Genomic DNA, 16,110 nt, shown 5'->3' on the forward strand with positions numbered 1-16,110 from the left:
CCATTTGATCAAGCTAGATATTTATGGCAGATAGCACACAGAATTGCTTGGAGTAAACCATGAACTGATGTTTTTGATTGTTGTCATGCCACTGGAAAGGAATGAGAGAGGAATAAAAAGTGGAAAGGAGACACATTTCTTCAAGGCCCTTCGATGACATGTCCATCATCCTCTCTATTCTATTTTCCAGCTGATTCTGGCAGGCTTGCTCAGCATGCAGCCCACAAAGCAATTTGTCTGACCTCCTGAGAGGCTGCACTCTCATCCCAGCTGGCCAGTGAACAGCCTTTCAGCTGGTTTGTGGCCAAACAAATTGGGGACAGCACAGCGGGCAGCGTGGAACAATGGGATGCAGGGCTGGGATTACTGTAGCAGGAAGATGATAAACGCAGTCCTAAGGTGATAAACACAAATCCCTTGTGGCCCACCCACTTGATTTGTCTGCCACTCCACTACAGAAAGTCAGAAATATTTGGATTATTTATCTGTTATGACTTTCATAGAACTGCAATAAAACCGTGAGTTATAAAATCAGAACAATACTATCTTTGTTTATGTTCTCAAAATTCACAGGACTCTGAATATGGGAATCAGTAACCAAAGACTACCTGTGAGATTTTAAAGTGGTGTAAATAAGCACCATAAACATCAGATTTTTTTATTTACTTTAATAAATAACACTTTTTTTGTCTTTGCAGATGACAATCCTCAATCATCAAACTCAAGACTTACCAGAATGAAAAGGAAACTGCTGCTTGGCTTCACCAGTGTGGGCATCCCAAATAATTGTGGTCTGGATTAAACAGATAAATAAACAATAAACAAGCTTGCACAAACTGTTAATTTCCCCACAACCATTACCACTCAAGTGCCAGAATATCTAGCCTGCTCCCCATCATCCAAACCTGCCACTGATTACACATAGCTAGTGTTTTACCCAGTACTAAAAGAAATGGTAGTGGATGTACAGACAACAGTAATGTGTTGTAATATTATTAGAAAGGTGTTTAATCACAACATTTTGAAGTCTGGAGACAAGAAGGGGGTTGTGGGCTTTTTTTTTTTTAATAAACAAAAATTAGATTTATCCCTTTAGTCCTATTTATATTCTTGTAAATCATTCCACACACCTACTTTAATTTCAAATACTTGTATATTCAAATTGTCATTTTAAATACTCCCTTGTCCCTAAGGAGATCTTATAAACAATTAATCACATACTTAAGAATCTGAAAGGTTTAAGGGTGTAATTTCATTCTGAATTTTCTCAGCCAATACTTTGATATCCTTCTGGTCAAAGAACTCTTACACAACAAAATCAGGATCTTATAACCACTACATTATATGCCAAGATCCCTGGCCTACCTCAACAACCAGCGAAAATTTTAACACCGAATACAGTGAAAGTATGAACTGACCACACAAATAATTTATAGAAAAGAAGCATAAGGTTAGGTCAGTCTTTCTGCCAATGCAGAATATTTTCCAAAGTGTAACCTCAGATGCTTTGTCTAAGAAGTTTTATTGACTGAAATGAGGCTTCTATTTCTTCCAGAATATTTTTCGGCAAATTGAAGCTGTACCTCCACAAAGATTTAAAAACTGGCATAACCGTCACAGCTGCCAAAGAGGAAACACATCCTTTCCATGCTTTGAGACATTCAATTTTCCTTCTTTTGTGCCAGCACAAGCATTTATAAAGCTGAGCACTAATGCAAACCAGGTTAAATGTCTGGAGGAAAAAAATAACAAATAAAGGAGTAGATCTACTACTTTACAGTGACACTGCCAGTTTTAAGTATTGGATGGGCCCGTGGTCATACTGAGCTTGCAATTTGCCACTCTCACCAAGAGAAAACCTGTGCTGACTCCTGCACCATTAGTTGGTTACAGAGGAAAAACTCAACTCCTGTTTTTGAGTAGTCTATTGGACTCCTTGAATTTCTTAAGTCTATTCTTCATCACTATGTGCCCTTCCCACGATTCACAGAATCTCTCACACTAACAACAGCTCTGAGTGTAAAGACCTTGTGAGTCTAAGTTTGTTTAGAGATGTGAAATAAAACAGAATTAAACAATGAGCTCCATGGCATTACACTACTGGCACCTCCCCAGTCAGATGTATCAACTTTCCTTACGTTCCAGCTCTAAACTTTTAAACCATTCTCAGGCTTGACTGCTATCTAACTCAGCCTGAACCTATCCCTCCAGAAAGATTTTTTTCCTGAGGCTTTACATAAAGTGATGTGGTTTTACAAAGGTTTAATGTTTCTGCTTTAAATGCACTTCATTTCTAACCTAGGCTAACCTAACTGGAAACATATCCATAGACACTGAAATCTAAAGAAATTAAAATATCTCAATAAACTACTATAAAACCCAAGGAAATATAACTAGCACAAATTCTTTGTAAGTACATGTTTACATCCTACGCCTGTAGCTTAACTCACTTACTTTCATAACTGTGCTATTTTGCTTACAATTAGATTAAAACGGTGAAGGAAAGAATTTTAATTTTACCAAAGATTATCTCACCTTGTCCACTCCTGCACTTAAAATGAAGTTTCCTTTCTTGTTCCATTTTAACGCAAATATAGGACCTTTATGTTGCCCTAAGGTGCTGGCAAGATTACCTGAAAATTTATATTGATATGAATACATTAAAAAAATAAAAAACTATGCTGTGAGCCACAATACAGGAAAATAATACTGGAAATTAAAAGCATTTTGCTTACCATCTTTAGTCCATATCCTCGCAAAGCCATCGTAAGACCCAGTTGCTAGAAGTGTACCTTCACTCTGCCAGCAGAAAGGTTATTTCATTTATTTTTACTGTGTAAGTCAAATCTAAAGAGCACAAAGCAAATTTCAGGTAGAATACATCTGCATAAGATTTATGGTATTTATTCCGTTGACTACAACTTATTAAAATGAAAGTCCTTGAAGTACAATGGAAGAAATGACAATACCTCTCAAAGACAGCAATATTTCAAGTGTGGCCACAGAGGATGCACCACTGCTGCCACTTCAAATTTGACTATGCAAAATTATAGACATAATTTTCTCAGAGCATTTTGAGCGCTGCCGTTTGCACTTACGTTCCAGTCCAGCGATGTCACGTCTTTGTTGCTGGGTACATCCTGCCCTCCTTCCCGGATACAGTGCCGAAGTACCAGCTGAGTCGAGCCGCTCGTGCTGTTTTCACTGAGGTTCCATATCCGTGCTGTCGAATCTCCAGACCTACCGAACAGTTAATGAGACTATGACTCCTTCTCCCAATGAATTCCATTTAAAAGTGCTGTTTTCAAAACGGCAAACGTTGTGGCATTTGATGTAGAAGGCGTTGGGGTAGGTGTGATTTTAATGTGTTGCCGTCAACACACAGCAGCGTGCCAAGCAGCACGGAAATTCCACACACATGTGGTTAGAGCACATACCCTGAGGCCAAAAGGTCACTAACGGGATTCCAGGCACAGATGAATACTTCAGATTCATGGCCACGCAGCACCACTGCCTTGTTGGGAGGGATTTCAACATCTCCATCTACTTCCATCATATCTGTGTGATTATCTGCATCGTGGGAAACAGTAGAGAGAGGTCGATTTTAATATTTTGGGACAACGCATTGTGACTACTGTAGGGCTCAGATTCTTCTGGGATGAGAGCAACTATTCACAATTTATGTGATTCGAAAATTTGACAAAACTGTTATGTTCCTGTATTTTTGTAGCTCAAATTTACAGAGTACTATAAGCAGACGGAGAGTTTCAAATATGCGAGAAAGCTCTTTGCCCTTCTAAACCTTTGCATCCAAATGGATTTCATTTTGAGGCTTCAAAATTGAGGCCAAAAGTTAATTTTTTGCTATGTTAAGAAACAAATGCTGTTAAAAGTACTCAGCTTTTTCAGGCCCAATACTGCATAGGACAATATGTTACTAGTCTAGCTTGTGCTTAAAAGATACATTTACAACACATTAATTTTCAAAGATCTCTCTTTTCACCAACTGCAGTCAAACAGGTTTTAAATCTACATCTCAAGACACTTCATTTACAAAATGCCTTTAATTAATATAATCACATTTGGTGATACAGTAAACTGATAACAGAGCTTTTCAAACTTCATCAGCAATTACCGTGGAATTGTGGCAACACACCACTTCCTGCGTGAAAGTGATGTTGAATCCATATTGTTCTGTAAAACACACTGGGCATAATTCAACTGACAAAACAGTTCTCTTGGCATCTACCATCAATCATTTTCTGTTATTAAAAATAAATTCATGCTGAGTGTAAATGCATAATATAAGAAATGCTGCACAGTTCACCTGCTCTGTGTTTATTCACTGCAGTTAAACAAATCATTTCACATCTATTGCTTAATTTAGCATTAAGGGTTTCTGTCACTGTTCGTACGTGTGAGAAAACAGAAAAGGCTATTAGAACATGCATAGTTTTAAGAAAGAGCACCATATATAACACTGCTTCAGTCAGAGAATCAATGCCATACAAGTGGTGTACCAGCCAGCAGGGGCTGCTGGTAGATCACATTTAACAAGGCTGAGGTACAGGGTTTACCCTTACTCTATCCAGTTCACAGTCAGCAAGTAAATATTCTTTTGAGATTTTTAAAATGAAAGCATCCAAGTAGACTGTTTCAGCCACATATTATGTTTCCAGTATATTTATCATATATAATACTAAAAAAACCCCTACAATCCAGCTGTAAAATGCAGAACTTGTATGTGGCTGATATTAACATTCTCTCAAAAGTATCTTTTATAGAGGACGTTTTACAGCATGAGCTGTAACTCTCCCTCTCAAAAGTGTAATTCGGACTTCCAGAACAATATTTCAAAAATCATATTTTAATGCCTGACTTGACCTTTTCCATACTACGCCTAATTGTAAGGTATGTTCCTTTGACTGGTGATGGCAAATAGAACTCACTTGCTTCATCAATCACAACTGAAATGGAATTAATGAATAAACAAAACCCAAGAGCAGTTACATCAAATAATTCTCTACAGCAAATCATGAAAACAGATACTGATAAAAGAGACAAGTGACACAGGACTTGTCCCAGCAACCATGACTGCCTCCAGCATGACAAGAAGGCCTGTCCTACACAGAAGTGGGCACAGCTCTCAGATCCAAGGGATTAGCAAAATCTGTCAGGAGGAGTTTGTGGAGCTTCACAAACAATGCTTATTTTTAACCAGCTGTGGCTTAGCAGACTCCTCTCCTCATTCCCTGCATAGGGGCCAAAGCTGAGGAGATACAACCTTTAAAGAGTTGTCTCTGATTAATTTTTCCTCTTTATGAAAGAGCCGTTAGAAGGTCCTGAGAAAAACCTTCAGATGATGGGAAAGGAGCAGTGTTGGAAGTGAGACTGGTCAAGGGAATATTGTGAATTAATGAATTCACAAGTTTGCATCTATTGCATTCTAAATCTCAAACTGGGGACAGTCAAAGGTGAGACACCATCTGTTTAGGTATCACCTATGATGAAGGTGTTCTCTGCAAGCTGAAGGGTTACTCGTGCCTCTACACTTTTACCTCACTGTCTCCTAGCTCAAACCATGATAAACAACAAGGAAATGTTAACATAAGTTAAGGTCATTTCTGTCTTAACTTACTTGCTATAGTATGTGCTCCATTCTCCTCTCCATTTGCAGTATTTTCTCCATTTTTCGCTGATCCCTGTTGGTTAGTGGCGGCTGCAGCTGCTGCAGCTGCTGCCTGCTGTTGTGCAAGTTTATCTCTGTAGGCCTGTTGTCTTGTCTGTACCACATCAGGCATCACTGCATCTATCAGTGAGAGAGACTCTATTGGCCTACCATCAAACAAGGTACCATCCTGAAGTACAACAGAAGGAGAAAACAAAAAAAAGACAAGTACAAATTAGCATTATGGGCACAAATTCCAAGAAGAACTAAAGCAAAAGTTTTGATTTAATACAATAAAGTGATTTACAAATACTGCTGGAAGGGATATTTCATCATTGTTGTGGTTAGGATTGGAATCTTAGTCTAAAATTAAGTGGCCACTATAAATATGCAAAAAAGCCACTGCAGGCCTCTGGGAGAGCCTGTGAAATCCAAAGTTATTTGCTTTGAGTTTGCTAAATTGTCTGCTAAAGCAAAAAATTCTGTAAGCTATCTATGAATATGATTTCAAACATGAGTGGCTGCAGCAAAATCTAATGGTTTGTTTGAAGAGCGAGCCACAAACATTGCAACTCGGGTCACTGACTTGTGAAGTTATTCTATCTTATTAGACTAATACTTTCCATAAACATATTATCTGGAGAGTTGACTAGTTTTCTTCCTTTTTTTAAACAGTGCTGGCATGCTTTCAAACAACAAGGAAGAATTTTATCCTGAAATGGACAAGACCCAGTTAAAAATACCCTTATACATATGCTAGGGCTTTGTAAGGATCTATTTTTAGGAGCTAGAAGGATTCCTTGCAATAAATATAGGGTCTCCTTCTTCTATTCCTATCACTTGCTTTATTTTTCTGAGGCTTCCTAAAGGAAAGAATTTGCTTCACTGGGACTATGAAAACTACACGTAAACAGCAGACATAAGGGAGACTGGAAAGAGAGCAGAATTAGTGGAAAAAATAGTTTCCTTCTGTAATCTAACTGACACACAGAAAGGCTGCTAACCTTCCAGGCATAAATGAGAATGGAAATTGAGGGCGAATGTCTGCAGCATCAGGCAGGAAGATACATAGCTTTCTGTACTGCTGGAATAACCATTTAAACATCAAATATAATAGATCCTGCTCAAGATGAATTAGCCAGCAGAAGCAAAAGGCGAACTGGCATATACCTTCATCCTTCCTGCCACAAATTGAAACCCTCTCTCTAAGTGGAAACCTTGCCTTTGGGCTCACGTTACTTCATTAAAACGACACGTCACCCAAACGAGAGCTGCACAGTGCTCTCCCACCTCCCTAGTGCCAGTCTATGAAAATAAAAAAATTAAGAGGTTTCTTGTCTCAATTGTTATCGTATTGCACTTGTCTGGGTGTACTACAACATTACATTAGGGTAACAGCTCTACAGACAACGGACCTTTAAGCAATGAGCCAGAACACCATGCCTGGTGTTGTGTGGCTGCACTGGGCAGAACCCCTAGCCAGTTATGTCACTCCATTCTGGTTCCACCACTGGAGTCATGGTGAACACCAGCAGTAAGGAATCTGAAGTAAAAGTAAATAAATAGGATACAAGAAAGTTAAGAAAAAATACTAACATTCAAACTTACTGCAAGCAAGGACACAACGCTCCTGCAGGTAAAGTCTCCTTACCTCATTAATACTGACTTCTGCCTCTACATACTGCAGACCTTTCTGGATGATGGAAATCAAAGCAGCTGGTGGCACCAGAGCACCATTTATATTAGACTGGCTGATATGGCTCTCTATACCAAAGGTAAATGCTGAATGGGAAAACCCTAAAGACAAGGCAAAGACATCAGAATTGATTTACAGATAGACAACACTGCTTGCTGTACCACGGTAGGATCTTCTGTTTACAAACCTGAGCAAATTATACAAAGTTATAACATGCTTATGAGCTACCATAAAAACTGATCAAATACCTCATTTCCCTCATATGTCTCTAGTTTGAATGTACAAAAACAGAAAAGTTTAAATATAAATGCAACAAATATTAATTACAGTATCATTGGCAAAATATTTGTGCATGAGTCAATATAAAAATACAAAATATACAACTCTCAATAGCATTGCAACATCTTTATATACTCATAAACTACATATATGTATGTTACCATCTGTAGTATTTAATAAAGAAAAGACACCAAGACTCACTTGCTATTTTTACTCACTGATTTGATACCCATGAAAGTGAAATGGATCTGTATGTAGAACAGAATTCAGCTCACGGTACAGTGCTGTCATAATTGTGTATGCTTTGGCTCTTAGAGCTACATCAGCACTGTGCACTGATTAAGAAGTGGCACGTTATGATGCAGCACTGGTAGCTGCCTGCTATTTATTTGATCACCCTGAAAAAGCGAGTTTAACCTAGAGAAAAAGAGTTGTTTCAGAAAATTAACTTTACTGTCATGGAAATTTTTTCTTAAACCACTTTATTTTTTTTTTCTTTTCCCTGTCAGGTAAGTAAGAAGCTGCTTGCAAACTTTAAAATGTAGATAGAGCAATTTTGTAAGCTTGGCTTCTGTGACAAAAGCAATCTGCAACTGGAATGAGAACATGTAATAGTTTTCAGTAAATTTAGGTGGAACAATGAGATTCTGCTTTCTTTTGACAAACAGAGACTGAAGAACTCTGCCATCCACCATTGCTGTTGGGGCTTCTCTGTCTCAATTTGGGAAGTCCATGAGCAGTGAACATATGTTGCATCAGTCAAATGCATTTTCAAGAAGCCTGAAGTCACCCATCAGCAATCAGTACACAAAACTAAGAATCAGTAAATGCTGAAATGGCAAGGTAAAATATACACTATATGCATATATTTTCATATATATATACACACACACATATACACATATATAAAAGACGACCTCTTACACTGTTATGTAAAGACTGGAGTTTATTTTTGCTTTAATCTGCAAACTTCTTTTATGTATTGCTGAGATCACATTCCCTCCTGCCAGCTGACAATCATCACTTGTTCATTTACTGGGGCATGCCCTGATTTTCAGTCAAATCTACCCATTCTAAATGTAGGCTGCATTAAGCAATCAATACCACAGCTGTGAGTAAAAGATGATGTTGTCTCTTATAGCTTCAGGAATAACCACCACCACAAAACTCCCTGCAGCCATATGGCTGCATCTAGAAACCCAAACATGCAACACAAACTCAAAACTGCTGATCTGACTGGGTTTGGGAAGCTTTAAAAATAAGGGAACACTGTTGCATTCTTGCTTGTGTTTTACACATCCAAAATCAGTTTGGATGAATATGACAAGAAAAAGGTTTATTTTTAAGTCTGACAATAATATCTTTTGCTCTTACTCTTAAGAAGCAGAAGATTTTGGCTAGCCTGATGCCAAAGGACACCAAAAAAAAGGTGTCCTGCAGGGAGGACACCTTTTGGGAACTCAAGAGATATTCCTGTAAAAAAAAAAATCTGTTCATCTGTATTTAGATTCAAGTGATACAAGTCATACAGTCACAGTTGCCACTTCTTCCTTTGAAACACAGCAACATCTGCCCCTCCAAAGTCATTCAGGCAAGGAATTCAGCTACACAAGACTGGCTCACAGGAGCAACACCACTCCAAGACAACAGGGAAAACCCAGTATTTTACTAATTATCCTTTTTTCTTCTTCAAGTAGCCCTAAAGAAAATGGTGCAAGGTGCCATCGTCACCCTGCCGACAAGTGATCTCCAGGAAAATGCCTTTCTAGCAATTGAGTGAGTCCTTGGCTGGTTGACTGCCATCTGAAGCCTTCAAATGACAAAATCTGATTAAGTTACAGAAGGTAACTTGGCAGGAATTCGTTCTCTTGTTGAGAAGAAACACCAAGAAACAGCTCAGACAGAAGCACATGCCTACTGGCAAAATAATTAAATGAGCCTGCTTTGCTAAAGCCAGAGCCAGTTGCAGACAACGGCCAAATAAATTATGCATTGTTTAACAACCAGAATTGTAAAAACTCACCTGACTCTTGCAAGTATCTATATACCAGGAAGTTAACCTCATCACTGCTTATACTCATCTTTATTCCCAGTTAAACCATGAGGTCACAACAAAGGACACAACCCTGCAAATAAAAAAAAAAGTAGGTCAATTAAATATTTTTAGTACCCAATAGGTATTTCCCAACAAATGCTGTATTTATAAAGTAAGTAGCTCCCTGGCAGCACACACAATGGTTTTATTTTATAATGCAAATAAGTCTACTGCAGTCATTAAAAAGTCATTTGTCTCACCACAACATAAAGGTCAGTAAATTAAATATTGAAGGGACAGATTCTCAAGTGATGCAAATTGGTATGGACTGGGGAACTATGCTGTTTAATACCAGTACTAAAAAGGCCTCATTTCAAAGGTTTTAAAAAATAATCAAGTGAGTTTTATCTAATCAACATTATTGCCATAGAACACATTTTTTAAAACATGGATTTCTCTCTGACTGGCCAACAGAGACCGAGAATTTGGTTTCGTGTTGGTATCCAGGCAAGTTCTCACTTTTACTCTCTAATCTACTCCAGTTTTCAGGCACACCTGCATGAGTGAAAATGTGCAAATACAGGCTACAACATGGTGTCTGTTCAAAGCAAGCCCAACTATTTCCACTAAAAATTAGAACTCAGCCACACACTTCGGCTTTGCAAAAGGAATTCTTGGCCTCAGGGACAACCTTTAAACAGATCACTTTAAGTAATATTTCTTTAGGCTTTCAATCAATGCTTTAAAAATATTGATGGATATACATGTACACAAGTTTCCCTTGATTTTATTAATGGTAAATATTTATCAAGATAAATAATGTATCAGCCTATATATAATTTTGATGATAAACTTTGAAAACAAGAGGCAACAAGAGTCTTTTCAAAACATGAAGATGAAAAGATAGAATATTGTGTTTTTTTCTAACGCTAAGTCTCATTTTTGAGAACACTCTCTTGACTTCTAAATGTGTGATACCCCTGACCTTTCCAAGTAAACAAGTAAAAACATCAGCTTCCAGAACATATAATGAAATAATGTCCACCTCCTGTTCCTACTATCTGTCCACCACTTTTCATCAGCAACCCTTCCCAGTTTTTACCTAGCCATCCACTACCATTGTTTCTTCCATGGAACTGAAGTATGAGAAAGCAAACAACTCTCCTACTGCTACTTGACGAAGTTTGACCTGGATCTGATGTAAAAAAAGTACTAGAGAACAGGTTTTCTTGTATTGTTCAAAATAAAAAGCTCTTGCTACATGGCTGTGTGGTCAAGCCATTTGTCACTGCTGCTCCAAGAGGGAAAGCAGAGAATGCAGTAGTAAGTAACAACTACAAGGCTATGATTGGCATTATAAAGCTGCCATATGTATTCTTTCCAGGCATCTTTTCCTAGCAAGACTTCCCAAAGCAAAAGGAAGAAAGACAGTGTGGTCATTTCCTATCACATAACTTTGAATTTTACCAGTCAATTGCAATCAAATCTGACAGTGGGTACAGTTCTCCAGCATGTGACCTTCCTAGAAGTCCCATAATGCTGTAAAGAACAGACCCAACTGAACTCCTCAAGAGGAGGAGAGGCTACAGGATGAACTCAGACATCACAAGAGTTTGATTGCAGAAACCTGCACATGAATACTGATGAGTTGATGAGCCCATGAACATATCCAAACCCACCCCAGCCATGTGGCCACCCACCCAGCTAACATCCAGGATAGGAGGGAGGGCAGCATGTACTGCCACTCGGTTTGGAGAGGACACTGGAAAAATGACACAGCCCAAGAGCTGTGCAGGGAGGAATCAGACCCAGCTGGGGCCAAAGGGATCCCTGCATGGGAAACCAGGGTTTGTACATGATGCTGGACACGTCCACAGAAACCCAGATCGCATGCTTACTCTCAGGCATACTGTGCTGCCAAAGAGGGAAGATGGTTTCAGTTTCTTAAGGAAAAAAAACAAAAATGCAGTTCTACTTAAATCCTTCTCATTTCTAAAGTTAGAAAACAATTGCTCCAGTACAATAACTTCTAGCAGTGCAACACAACTGGTAAAGGTATGCTGGTACCAACTCCACCCCAGACCTTCAAAGCCCCCAGCCATGCCTGGGGTACAAGGCAAACTTGCAAAATTCCAATGTACTTTGAGGGCTCATTTATTGAGCAGTATGTGAAATTAATGGTGTTTGTAGCCATTTCATGCATTAGCAACCAATTCCACCAAGTGCAGGACCAAACAGTAATTTCAGCTAAGTTTTGTTGCCATACTTGGCACAAATCATCTTTTTTTTAAGACTGTTTGTTACAGAGAAATTCTGTAGGAAGTGGAACAATATTCTCCTTCAGAGCAAAGGTAATTAACTTTAAAGAGACTCATAAAAGAACCTTTTTTATACTATGTACACACACACAAACGGCAGTATTTGCTTCATGGGTCTGTCACGGAATTTTACAATCTTGCTGCATCACCAAAAAAGATAGATCAAAACACAGAAATCAAATGAAAGTGCTATTTGCCACACAGAGAAGTCCTGAATTATTAATATAAAGAGGGCTCCCCACTCAAAGCAGAACCATGGAGATACCACATAAATTCACCTGTTATGCAGCTGAATAGATGAAGAAAAAAGCCTAATGTTTTGCTTGCCTGTCAGAAGTGTTTTTCACCCTGCCCAAGTCAAATGAGCCTCGTTTTTTTCAAGGCTAGTTCCAAGTGTTTTCCACAAGATGCTATGGCAAGGCAGGGAGCTGCCACCGCTGTCCTGGCTGGCTATCAGGAGGTGGCAGTGCAGCACTGTCTGTGGTGCCCTGACAGCTAGAAAAACACAGAAAGGCCTTCAGTAAATACGCAGCTTGCCTGATGAGGACATGAAACTGAGAAGGGTGCAAAAGGTTCCAGTGTTTTACCAAGATATGGCCTTATCCATTTTTTTCAGCACTTATTTACATTTTCTCAAAGCTTGTTTCTGCATTTCCCCCCATGCCAGGACCAGAGGCTCAGGCAGCACCTGGGGACAAGCCTCACCTGGGTGTCACACAGCCAAGGGACTCAAGGAACCGCGAGAAGAACAAGCAATACCAAACTCCTTCCCATCCCAAAGCAAACTACCACATTAGAGAAAACACAAGAGAAGTAGAGATAGAGAAGGATACAATAATTATTTCCCTTTAACAAATTTTCTGTTGATACCAGGCTGGATTCTGGCTGCCAGCATTATGCTGCCAACCCTCAAAGCTGGGGCAAAGCCAAATGTCCCCCAGCTAAGGGCTCTGCAGAGTGGGCTCCTCCCTTCCCCAGAGCAGGCTCTTCAGACAGCTGGAGAAGCAGCTAAGTGCTGGGTGAACTCCATGGCACATGATGCAGAAACTGCTGCTGTTTCCATCCCTAAGAACTGTGCTGCCTCCTCTCCTTGCTCACGGCTTCCTGGAAAGTACCCAGTGGGAATGACCGGAGACAGCAGTAGGGAGGGGATGACAGTGAAGAGAAGAGGTGGGATACAGAGGGGACCCTCTGGTCATGTTGGTCTCAGCACTCAACACTCACAGACACCCCCTCACTTCATGCTGAACTTACAACTTGCTAAGGATATCTGCTGAAGATAAACAGTAATGGGAAAGAAAATAAACCTGCTAACCTACGAACCACGTGAACTCCATTTTCCCTAGTGCCCCACAATGGCCCCAGGGCTTGTTTGGGAGGTGATGGAGTAGATTTCTTAGAAGTGGCGTCATGTAAATGGAAACGGAAACACAAATAGAGGAGGACAGGCTGAAAAGAAGAAAATTAGAGAAGAAAAAATAAATGTATCTTTATGTATGAACCCATGCTTGCACACATGTACCCCATGGACGCTTAATAGGTATAAATACTACTTTTTATTTTAGATGCAGCAATTAAATCACAAAAAAACCACAGAAAAATGTGACAAAAATAGGTAAAAGTTGCACGTAATTCCTACCACTCTTAGATTTTTAGCCTAATTTGCAAAGGGCCCGTTAAAAATATCTCTAGATATTTGCAGCTGTGTGTCACAAACCCACTATGAAAATGTAATGAAATCCTTCAGGCTCTTTTTTTTCTGGTCCTTTAAAAATTTCCAAGTCTTCCTGAAAACATTCCGTAGATTTATAAGGCAAAGCATGATGCACCCACACTGCTGTTTTAGATCCAAGTACACTTTTAAAGGAAATCTCTCCCACTTGCCTCTACTTTTGTTTTGCACCTTGGAGCAGGCGCAGCACATGCTAAGTAGATTCCTTATGAGTAAAACTAGGATTAAATAAATAAAATTGCCCCATATATCAGGCTAAAAAAAAGGATATGTGTGAGCGCTTATGAACCATGCCCAAGTTGGTCATGGGTTTCCAGCCCCTGAGACAACACCAGGACTGATATGCATTACTCAAAACCAAGTCCCCTTCAGAATGCCTCTTCTCAGGCTCTCAACCCACACATCTCTGCAATGCTCAGCAATGCCATAGTGCCAGGGAAACTGGATTACAGTATAGGTAACCCATCTCCCTGTCCTCCCTTCATCATCTGAAACCAGTGAGCCACAGGCACTGTTTATCTGTAGGATCCTCTTCCCAGAGGATGTCTGTGGTTTATAACACCTCTGTTCAATTAAAATCAGCACAGTAACCAGATATTTCAGGTAATTTTTAATATTGCTATAGAAAGTCCCCAATCTCCCAAAATTTATCAGGCGTAAAAGATATCAGTAATAAAAGTCAACTGTCTATACAGATCCTGGCCTCAAGATCTACTCAACAACCAGATATGCTGCAGGTCAGGAACAGACAAGACACACTCCTGCATGTTAGGCAAACCAAACCACTCATTCCATGTCAGCAATCACAGCAAAACTCATTTGGATGTTACGTTTTTTTAAAATTGGAAAAGAGGTTTTTTATCCCAGAGACAACACATCAACTCCGACTTTGCTCTCACACAGCAAAATTGAGCTGTATTTCTGTACCATGCCCACCTAGCTCAGACAGAGCAGCCCGTGGGGTCTCATCCTGGTGCCTCTGTCCCTTGAGGACCATTCACACTTCATACTTCAGGTAAAATTCACAAGTAAAATCCGTTAATAAAGAGATCAAATTCCACTCTCACCAACACAGGATCTGCAAGCTAATGGGTGCCCAATGGTACAAATCTGATTGTACTTCTGACAAACCATTATTCCACTCTGCATGTTTATGCTAGCTTTGTACTCCTCTTCCAGGTTCATGCCAAATGCTGGAGAACAGATGCTGTCCGATATGGCTCCTGGCCTAAAAGGGTTTTTAGTTGTTTTGGGTTCTTTTACATAAACCTGAACTGGCAGAGAAAGTTTATATATCAGATTAGCACTGCATATCTCTAAATCACCATTTGATAATGCATACTAGATTTACACTACAATTAGAGTTATTGTATCATCAAATAACAGCCTAAGAAAGTGATATTTCTGCAGTTGTAAGTGGGCTCCAACACATCCTCATTAGGTAGGATAACAGGAAAACCTGGCAGGCTGCTGTGAATAATAATTCCCCAAAACATACCGATCGTTAATTTGATACTAAATACGATGTGTTAAAGGGAGCAGCTAATGCTCTGGGTAGCTCTGAAAAATGCTTGATATTCAGATAGAAGCAGACTGCTACATTTATCCACGGAAAACAGAAGTCTGGCTACAGCAACAATAAATCCCCTACAACAGAAATATTGTCACTAGACCTTTTATTTTTTCCTCTTTTGCAAGAAATCCAGACAAATATTTTACTATCATCTGTGCACATAGACAGTGATACCATTTTATTAATTGCTGCTTAAGAATCTTCCTTTTTTTTTTTAGTGACTATGAGGATTTAAAAAAACCCACCAAAACAAGAAAGGTAAATTATTAAACTATCTGGTCCCAGGAATTGTGCAATTTTATAATTCCACTCAAAAAAACCCCCCTGAATATGCCTACAAGTCCTTTGCAAAGTTTTACTACCTAACTATCTGGTCCCAGGAATTGTGCACTTTTATAATTCCACTCAAAGAAACCCCCCTAAATATGCATACAAGTCCTTTGCAAAGTTTTACTACCATTGTGCTTTACAATTTTATCAGTTCTCTTCAAAACAAAAATGAAGTACTGCACATGATACACAATTCCTCTTCATTATGCTTTGCTACAAACACTCAGCCACGCAAACCTCCTGCCCTTGACAGCTCTGTGATCACTTCACGATGACTCAGGTGACAGACAATCCCTGTAGCCCAGGAAGGTGCAGATACATTAAACTCCACCACTTCTCCAACTGCAACTGGGCCGATTAAGACAATGAGGCACGAATGCCCCAAGTCTGCTTTGGTTTATCAACTCAGAGGAGCCAAACAAAGTGCAAAATGTGCTATTTCAATCCAGCCACTCAGACCAGGCAAAATCTGGATGTGT

General features: G+C 39.4%; 1 protein-coding gene across 1 annotated transcript in view; it reads right to left on the reverse strand.

The window, feature by feature from the left end:
• TBL1XR1 (transducin (beta)-like 1 X-linked receptor 1) overlaps positions 1-16,110 on the reverse strand; it is a 60,222-nt gene that overhangs the window by 8,786 nt on the left and 35,326 nt on the right. The window contains exons 2-9 of the mRNA XM_009082074.1: positions 9,667-9,769; positions 7,320-7,465; positions 5,639-5,858; positions 3,438-3,570; positions 3,099-3,240; positions 2,736-2,799; positions 2,536-2,633; positions 733-793 (exon numbers count right to left, since the gene is read on the reverse strand). Of these exons, the coding sequence (XP_009080322.1) occupies positions 733-793; positions 2,536-2,633; positions 2,736-2,799; positions 3,099-3,240; positions 3,438-3,570; positions 5,639-5,858; positions 7,320-7,465; positions 9,667-9,724 (922 nt within the window). The 5' untranslated portion in view covers positions 9,725-9,769. The remainder of the gene's footprint in view (positions 1-732; positions 794-2,535; positions 2,634-2,735; positions 2,800-3,098; positions 3,241-3,437; positions 3,571-5,638; positions 5,859-7,319; positions 7,466-9,666; positions 9,770-16,110) is intronic.

Source organism: Acanthisitta chloris, unplaced genomic scaffold (genome assembly GCF_000695815.1).
Source record: "Acanthisitta chloris isolate BGI_N310 unplaced genomic scaffold, ASM69581v1 scaffold17419, whole genome shotgun sequence".
Lineage (NCBI taxonomy): Eukaryota > Metazoa > Chordata > Aves > Passeriformes > Acanthisittidae > Acanthisitta > Acanthisitta chloris.